The 9,580-nt window shown below is 41.8% G+C and overlaps 1 protein-coding gene across 1 annotated transcript; it reads right to left on the bottom strand.

Annotated features, from left to right (window-relative positions):
- Positions 1-4,165: 4,165 nt before the first annotated feature.
- Positions 4,166-8,480, bottom strand: LOC311150785 (protein lifeguard 1). Its single transcript, XM_084188314.1, has 8 exons — positions 8,397-8,480; positions 7,006-7,121; positions 6,431-6,695; positions 6,074-6,156; positions 5,582-5,782; positions 4,881-5,009; positions 4,604-4,747; positions 4,166-4,463 (listed from the first exon to the last, which is right to left on the bottom strand). The coding sequence occupies exons 3-8, from the start codon at positions 6,675-6,677 to the stop codon at positions 4,314-4,316; spliced, it is 954 nt and encodes a 317-aa protein (XP_084044440.1). The 5' UTR covers positions 6,678-6,695; positions 7,006-7,121; positions 8,397-8,480; the 3' UTR covers positions 4,166-4,313.
- Between the last annotated feature and the right edge of the window lie 1,100 nt (positions 8,481-9,580).

The following is a 9,580-nucleotide window of genomic DNA, read 5'->3' as shown; positions in this document are numbered from 1 at the left end:
CACCCACTGGGTCAAACAGCTGAAAATACATGTTTCCACCAGCACAAGTATTTATACCCCCCCTTCAAGTGGAGTCTCCTCCTTTTCTCTAAACATTACATCTTTGTTGCTAGGCAGGAAATTAAGTGATGTTGGTAATAAACTGTTCCTTCTCCCTTCATGTGACCTGACCTCGGCCCCCATTCCTCACGAATCCACATCTATCCACCCTCATCAGTGACCGCAACCATGTGATTGCCTTTTTGCCTTACTTAGTAACATTCCAAGCCCCTGGCTCTTATCCAACCTCCATTGACCCCACCATATACATTCCTCCTACATATAACCATTAACTTCTGGTGTAGCAAGTATTTCAAATTACAACCCAACAAAAGTATTCAGACCCCTTGACTTTTTCCACATTTTGTTATGTTACATCCTTAGTCTAAAATTGATTTAAATTGAGTTTTTTTCTTAATCAATTTTCTTATTGGGTTCATTATATAATGACAAAGCAAAAAACGTTTTTTAGAAATTTTGCAAATGTATACTTGAGTATGTGTAGTTCTTTTTACCTGATTTACCTGAGTCTAACCTGCTGATAATGAACCCAATAAAAGTTGTAGGGGAAGCTGTTTCACAACAGGAGGAAGTATACTGTAGGTATATCACTTCCTCTCAGCTGGAACGAATCCAAGTGGACTTGATTCAAGACAAAATGTCCATTCTTTCTCTTTCTCTCTCTCTCTCAGTTCAGTTTCAATTTAAGGGCTTTATTGGCATGGGAAACATACAGTGGGGGAAAAAAGTATTTAGTCAGCCACCAATTGTGCAAGTTCTCCCACTTAAAAAGATGAGAGAGGCCTGTAATTTTCATCATAGGTACACGTCAACTATGACAGACAAAATTAGAAAAAAAAATCCAGAAAATCACATTGTAGGATTTTTAATGAATTTATTTGCAAATAAGGTGGAAAATAAGTATTTGGTTAATAACAAAAGTTTCTCAATACTTTGTTATATACCCTTTGTTGGCAATAACACAGGTCAAACGTTTTCTGTAAGTCTTCACAAGGTTTTCACACACTGTTGCTGGTATTTTGGCCCATTCCTCCATGCAGATCTCCTCTAGAGCAGTGATGTTTTGGGGCTGTCGCTGGGCAACACGGACTTTCAACTCCCTCCAAAGATTTTCTATGGGGTTGAGATCTGGAGACTGGCTAGGCCACTACAGGACCTTGAAATGCTTCTTACGAAGCCACTCCTTCGTTGCCCGGGCGGTGTGTTTGGGATCATTGTCATGCTGAAAGACCCAGCCACGTTTCATCTTCAATGCCCTTGCTGATGGAAGGAGGTTTTCACTCAAAATCTCACGATACATGGCCCCATTCATTCTTTCCTTTACACGGATCAGTCGTCCTGGTCCCTTTGCAGAAAAACAGCCCCTAAGCATGATGTTTCCACCCCCATGCGTCACAGTAGGTATGGTGTTCTTTGGATGCAACTCAGCATTCTTTGTCCTCCAAACACGACGAGTTGAGTTTTGACCAAAAAGTTCTATTTTGGTTTCATCTGACCATATGACATTCTCCCAATCCTCTTCTGGATCATCCAAATGCACTCTAGCAAACTTCAGACGGGCCTGGACATGTACTGGCTTAAGCAGGGGGACACGTCTGGCACTGCAGGATTTGAGTCCCTGGCGGCGTAGTGTGTTACTGATGGTAGGCTTTGTTACTTTGGTCCCAGCTCTCTGCAGGTCATTCACTAGGTCCCCCCGTGTGGTTCTGGGATTTTTGCTCACCGTTCTTGTGATCATTTTGACCCCACGGGGTGAGATCTTGCGTGGAGCCCCAGATCAAGGGAGATTATCAGTGGTCTTGTATGTCTTCCATTTCCTAATAATTGCTCCCACAGTTGATTTCTTCAAACCAAGCTGCTTACCTATTGCAGATTCAGTCTTCCCAGCCTGGTGCAGGTCTACAATTTTGTTTCTGGTGTCCTTTGACAGCTCTTTGGTCTTGGCCATAGTAGAGTTTGGAGTGTGACTGTTTGAGGTTGTGGACAGGGGTCTTTTATACTGATAACAAGTTCAAACAGGTGCCATTAATACAGGTAACGAGTGGAGGACAGAGGAGCCTCTTAAAGAAGAAGTTACAGGTCTGTGAGAGTCAGAAATCTTGCTTGTTTGTAGGTGACCAAATACTTATTTTCCACCATAATTTGCAAATAAATTCATTAAAAATCCTACAATGTGATTTTCTGGATTTTTTTCCCTCAATTTGTCTGTCATAGTTGACGTGTATCTATGATGAAAATTACAGGCCTCTCTCATCTTTTTAAGTGGGAGAACTTGCACAATTGGTGGCTGACTAAATACTTTTTTTCCCCACTGTACATAGGTATTCAGACCCTTTGCTCAGTACTTTGTTGAAGGACCTTTGGCAGCGATTACAGCCTCGAGTCTTCTTGGGTATGACGCTACAAGCTTAGCACACCTGTATTTGGGGAGTTTCTCCCATTATTTTCTGCAGATCCTCTCAAGCTCTGTCAGGTTGGATGGGGAGCGTCGCTCCACAGCTATTTTCAGTTCTCTCCAGAGATGTTCGATCAGTTTCAAGTCCGGGCTCTAGCTGGGCCACTCAAGGACATTCAGAGACTTGTCCCGAAGCCACTCCTGTGTTGTCTTGGCTGTGTGCTTAGGGTCGTTGTCCTGTTGGAAGGTGAACCGTCAGCTCTACCGACAAAACCTTCCACCTCATGGCAGGTGTGTTCCTTTCCAAATCATATCCAATCAATTGAATTTACCACAGGTGGACTCCAATCAAGTTGTAGAAACATCTCAAGGATGTTCAATGAAAACAGGATGCACCTGAGCTCAATTTCGAGTCTCATAGCAAAGGGTCTGAATACTTATGTAAATAAGGTTTTTGTTTTTTATAAATTACCACTACAAAAACTGTTTTCGCTTTGTCATTATGGGGTATTGTGTGTAGATTGATGAGGGAAAACATGAATTTAATCCATTTTAGAATAAGGCTGTAACGTAACAAAATGTGGAAAAGGCGAAGGGGTCTGAATACTTTCCGAATGAACTGTATATACAACGCGTGTGTAGCCTACATGATGTTATTAATATGGACAAAAGAGCAAGATTATTTGTATTTGTCAAACGGCAGCCAAGCATCGATGATCATGTCACCAGAATAAGAACCTCTGTATTTTTTGGAAAGGAGCATCAAGCTCATCACCTTGCACTTTCACCACCCTGTAAAGTTCATAATAACTTATTTCACCTTTAGCCTAATAAACTGCATGCTTTCTCAAGTCGTAGTGGGAGGACCACACAACATGTCATCGCATGACTTCAAGTTTACTTCGATATGATGGTTGCTATATCAATATTTGTGCTTAAGAGTTTCCACTGCCATTTCGCGCATCATTAATTTTACAGACATAAAAAGTTCCCACCTTGTCTAGCGTATTTAATTTTGTCAACATTTGGAAAGTTGACAGACAAATTTGCTGTTTCAATCAGGCCTGTCATAAAATGTTTTATCCAACATGTATTTTACTCGCATGAAAAGGTTGGATGGAAACTTGGTTACTGACAGTCACTCAATTAGCCATGTCAGCTAACACTTTTTAGATAAGTTCGTCTAGCCAGTTATCTAAACTTGTAGTAATCATGGCTGAATACCGACCGTGCATGCAGTGCACATGCCCAGAGGTCCTGACCTCCAGGGGGCCTCCTTTTGATTTTGTTAGTCACTCTCACTGAGATATCATTAACATGGCATAAGTCATGGCAAAATGTGTAGAATTGCAGGGAATTAACTTTCTCTCGGCCTCCAAGAGCAGGACGACTAAAGTGTTTTACCCATGTGGGCCCCCTACCTCCTCCCATCTGATGATTAGCAGAGTGGCAGAAGGCTGTCTACATTCATTGAGAGCTGCCTCCTGAGTCCTCCTGTGATTGGTGGTTGCAGTAAAAAAAATTATATATATTACTAATATATATACTGTATATATGTCCTCTTTTGCCTCTTGGGCCCCCTACAAGCCTGGGCCCAGAGGCTCAAGAAATGTGATGTTTGAAATTAAATAGGTTTGCTAATATGGATGGCTACAACTATCAAACTAGTAGTAGTAGTTTGAAAGGATACAAAAAAAAGTGGTGCACATTATAAACTATCGTTCTATTTATCGTTATCACATAAATTCATGCAATTTATCACAATATGGATTTCTGTTTATATCGCCCAGCTCGAGTTTGGAGTGCTACGGACTATAGCTAGATATGTGTGTCATAGTAGGTTTCTGCCAGGTGTTGACTATTTGCTGGAGCCTCCCATTATGATGAGCAGATAGAGGAAGATATTAATGATGTCCAGGTACAGGATCAGGGCAGCAAACACATACTCCTCTGGATCCAGAGCATACTTCTGCCTGCCCATCACCAGCTGGCAGTCAATCGCCAAGAACTGAGGGAGAGACACAGAAAGGGAAAAGGTGATGGAAGGAAGAAAGGGTTTAGGGTGCAATGGAGGTATTGATTCTGGCTATAAGGCTGGATAAACAGAAAGGGCCTAAAAGGAGAAGTAACATTGAGTGAGTTCCCTACCAGTGAGAAGAGCAGGGCTCCCAGAGATCCGTAGACTATCTGAAGCACATTGGAGTAGAAGAAACAGCAGAAGAAACTGAACATGAGAAGGTCCACTGCCAGCACCAGCATGATGCCATTACAAAGTGTGAAGTCCACTCGAGTCTACAGACCAAAGAGAGGAGAGTGAGTAAGGCTAGATAGGCTTGGTCACTGGTCAGCCTGACCACATTAAACACGTGGTAGGTACTAGTGGTCCAATTAAGCATAATGTTTTTTGTTATTTGAAAAGTCTGACCTGGGCTGAGAAGATGATGATGGTGAAGGAGATGGCCACTGTTGCTCCCATGGCGATGACTACAGCAGTGGTGTCATGAAATGAGGCCACAGTGCCGACCAAGTAGGATAGGGTGAGAGTGACCACTGACTAGAGGTAGGACACACCATTACACAGTTAGAATACCACTCACCCAACCCCAAATCTCACTGTACCTTGTCTATGTGTTTAAGTGGTGATGGAATCAAAGCAAGATCAAAGACAGTTCTCATTAGTCATGTAACTAGGTTCTAGGTGAATGGCTTTGGCATTAACCAACAGGGAACTGTGAATACAGGAAGATGCATGTATAACCATCACAGGTAAGTTCACTTTTTAAATGTTTGTGAACATCTAAAGAACAATTGCATAGTTTATATACAGTATATCAGCCAACAGATTGGTCCTCTGTAGCTCAGTTGGTAGAGCATGGCACTTGCAACGCCAGGATAGTGGGTTTGATTCCCGGGACCGCCCATACGTAAAAATGTATGCACGCATGACTGTAAGTCGCTTTGGATAAAAAGCATCTGCTAAATGGCATATAAAACAGATGAACCTGGAGCTCAATTCAATCTAACCCACACTTCAGTATTTACTCATTGACTGCGTTAGCCAGTTTGTCAGTCGCTGCTCTAGCTAGCTGTGAAGGGGTTGTGTTTGTGTGTCTGTGTGTGACCTACCAGTCCCACCAGGTTCCAGGGATGGCTTCTGCTAAAGGAATTGCAGTAGCTAAGGCAGATGGCAACCACAGCAAACAGGATGTATGAGCTGAGGTAGATCCAGATGTTGCTCTGCACCGCCACCCTCACCACACTGGAGAACGTGAACACACACACAATGCTGAAGGTCACCAGCAACTGCAGGGTCACGACACTGAACACCTGCACAGGTAGAAAGACAGGGTTACCATTAGCCACTTTGTTTGGAAGGTATACCTTGGAGGTCACCATGAAACTAGGGGGTCAAAGACTAAGGGCTCTATTCAATGCATAGCGCTGAAGTTCCACATTGTAGCCCGATTTACATTTAAAGGCAATGTTCCCATGTTAGCAGACACTGCATATGTCGACTAAATTGGAAATTACCTTTCCATTTCAAGCGCGCTATAGCGCTGAACTTCGGCGATACAGATTGAATAAAGCCCCAAATCTCTGAGACATATCAGTACAGACCTTTCGGATAAACCCCTTCCTTATTGTCTTGTCATCAAAAGATGACACCAATAGGGCGGCGTCTGCCTCTGGTGGAGAGGATCCTTTGTGAGTGACAGAACAACAGTCCCATGTTATTATTGGACCCATGTTATTGGACACAACATTGGAATACTGTAGTGACCAGACTTTGCAGACTTTTCAGTGGTCATGTAACACAACAAGTGAATTTAGCGGACATTAATTATTAAAGCAGGCATTTAAAAAATGTCATTAAAATGTTATAGTAATTGGCAGTAATACGAGGAAAGATATTAATCCATCCGCATGATCGATTCCCCTCTTTCCTTGCTATAGCAGGACAGCACAGATAGATACCTGGCTCTCCCACAGGGTTACACTCTCCAGGTGGGAGGGTTCCCATATCCACCCCTGCCTGTGGTTGGTACAGGACTGGGGGGTAGGGGGATGGAGGATACATGGCTGGAGCTGCAGAGTATGGAGGTGGCATGTATGGTGGCGTGGGGTCCACTTGGGCCTCCCCATGGAGGTAAGGGGGTGGCAGGTTGGAGTTCAGGGCATCCTGAGACTCTGTGGGCATGGGGTAGTTCTGAGCATCTGTCATTCTGGCAGAGAGCGTAGTCTGAAAAGGAGGAGTGGTTAGAAGAGACTGATGTTAAAAGGAGAATATAGAGGATGTTGATATCAAAAGGTCAGTAAGAAAATAGTGTGAAACTTGAATTTTGAAAGTGAAAATGTGTTGCAGGCATATTGCCTCATTGGGGAGGTTTCCACATAAGGAGAAACCTGGGTTGAGTAAACCATATACAGTAGAAGAAATATAACAGCCATGTATCTGAACAATCATGCAACAATAACATCCTTGCATTTATGACCAATCCAGCTTACTGTGTTTGTTATTACCAAATAATGTTTTATATTAGTGTACTTACTGATACGTGGTTTTGTCTATGTGTGGGAATGCAGTTCTCAGTTGCAGGAATCAGAAGTAGGTCAACCCACTGCGACAGAGTTCAGCGGTGAACACAACTAAATGACAACTGGAAAACTAAGCCCAAAAAGCAAGTGAAATCACTTTTTGCTGTATCATTTATACAAAATTAGATCAAATGATTGTGTTGTCCAATTCATCATCAGATATACAGTACCAGTCAAAAGTTTGGACACACCTACTCATTCAAGGGTTTTTCTGTATTTAAAAAAAACAATTTTCCATATTGTAGAATAATAGTGAAGACATCAAAACTATGAAATGACATATGGAATCATGTAGTAACCAAAAAAGTGTTAAACAAATCAAAATATATTTTATATTTGAGATTCTTCAAATAGCCACCCTTTGCCTTGATGCCAGCTTTGCAGGCCTGATTCACACAGTCTCCTCTGAACAGTTGATGTTGAGATGTGTCTGTTACTTGGACTCTGTGAAGCATTTATTTGGGCTGCAATTTCTGAGGCTGGTAACTCTAATGAACTTATCCTCTGCAGCAGAGGTAACTCTGGGTCTTCCATTCCTGTGGCGGTCCTCATGAGAGACAGTTTCATCATAGCGCTTGATGTTTTTTGCGACTGCACTTGAAGAAACTTTAAAAGTTATTCAAATGTTCCGTATTGACTGACCTTCATGTCTTAAACTAATGATGGACTGTCGTTTCTCTTTGTTTATTTGAGCTGTTCTTGCCATAATATGGACTTGGTCTTTCACCAAATCGGGCTATCTTCTGTATACCCCCCTTACCTTGTCACAACACAACTGTTTGGCTCAAATGCATTAAGGAAAGAAATTCCACAAATTAACTTTTAAGAAGGCACATCTGTTAATTGAAATGCATTCCAGGTGACTACCTCATGAAGCTGGTTGAGAGAGTGCCAAGAGTGTGCAAAGCGGTCATCAAGGCAAAGGGTGGCTATTTGAAGAATCTCAAATATAAAATATATTTTGATTTATTTAACACTTTTTGGGGTACTACATGATTCCATATGTGTTATTTCATAGTTTTGATGTCTTCACTATTATTCTACAATGTAAAACATTTTTTAAAAATAAAGAAAAACCCTTGAATGAGTAGGTGTCCAAACGTTTGACTGGTAGTCTATCTTATTTCATTTTTTTGTCCAAACTGGCACATACTGTGTGTCATCCACAACAGCCTGAGATCTTTGACAACCCCAAAATTCTGTCATCTGGTTCAGTCAATGAATTGGCTGTGTTTACAAAGGCAGTCCAATTCTGACTCCCCCCCCCGTAATTGCTCTTATGACTAATCACATCAGATATGGTTCCAAGTCAATGAAGTAGTAGACAAAACAGGAGATTACTTACCTTCTTTATACCTGGGTTTCACTTGTATTGAACTTCAATGACCGTACTGTCCTTCCTGTATAGTGGAGTGTTGATGTAGCATACACACAGACTGCCAGTTGCTGCTTGACTCAGACAGACTGTGGAATGTCTACCTTTAGCAGCCTGTGCCCATTTGTGTTATTTCCTGAACCTAACGGTCACTGACAGTGATTAGAGGAACTTAGGCTGCGTTTACACAGGCAGGCACTGAATTGGGCTGCCTGTGTAAACCCAGCCTGTGACAGAACAAACCAATATACATGTTCAGTTCTGCAGCTTGGGGAAATGGAAAACCACAACGTTTCTCCACTGTTCTTTTCCACAAATGTAGTCAGAAGGGGATGTACTTTAGTCGGTAATTTTGTTTCTACATCACGTGTAGTTTACAGAGTAAAGTTGTGTACTAGAAGCCTAAACAACAGGAAATGCAGTAACGTAATCCGGTGCTCGTAAAGGATTGAGTAACCATCTTTGGTAAATCTAAAGAATGCAACAAGTAAGGAATATACAACATTGTGAAACTGACCCCCAAATTTCACATGGTTAAAAATAAGAAAAAACATGCTGCTTCTCCCATGTAGGCTAGTCGTTTACGGTGGATAACTTACAGTGGGGAAAAAAAGTATTTAGTCAGCCACCAATTGTGCATGTTCTCCCACTTAAAAAGATGAGTGGCCTGTAATTTTCATCATAGGTACACGTCAACTATGACAGACAAATTGAGAAAAAAATTTCTCCAGAAAATCACTAGGATTTTTTATGAATTTATTTGCAAATTATGGTGGAAAATAAGTATTTGGTCACCTACAAACAAGCAAGATTTCTGGCTCTCACAGACCTGTAACTTCTTCTTTAAGAGGCTCCTCTGTCCTCCACTCGTTACCTGTATTAATGGCACCTGTTTGAACTTGTTATCAGTATAAAAGACACCTGTCCACAACCTCAAACAGTCACACTCCAAACTCCACTATGGCCAAGACCAAAGAGCTGTCAAAGGACACCAGAAACAACATTGTAGACCTGCACCAGGCTGGGAAGACTGAATCTGCAATAGGTAAGCAGCTTGGTTTAAAGAAATCAAGTGTGGGAGCAATTATTAGGAAATGGAAGACATACAAGACCACTGATAATCTCCCTCGATCTGGGGCTCCACGCAAGATCTC

The sequence above is a fragment of the Coregonus lavaretus genome, assembly GCF_964263955.1.
Source record: "Coregonus lavaretus genome assembly, chromosome: 23".
Lineage (NCBI taxonomy): Eukaryota > Metazoa > Chordata > Actinopteri > Salmoniformes > Salmonidae > Coregonus > Coregonus lavaretus.
Note: the sequence above shows the minus strand (reverse complement) of the source record. Positions and strands in the feature narration are given on the sequence as shown.

Excerpts from the sequence above, each read along its gene's own strand:
- LOC311150785 (XM_084188314.1), bottom strand. The coding sequence starts at position 6,677 with ATGACAGATGCTCAGAACTACCCCATGCCCACAGAGTCTCAGGATGCC. Across the intron at positions 6,157-6,430 it reads TAACCCTGTGGGAGAGCCAG|GATCCTCTCCACCAGAGGCA; the intron begins GTATCTATCTGT and ends TCACTCACAAAG. Across the intron at positions 4,748-4,880 it reads TCATCATCTTCTCAGCCCAG|ACTCGAGTGGACTTCACACT; the intron begins GTCAGACTTTTC and ends TTTGGTCTGTAG.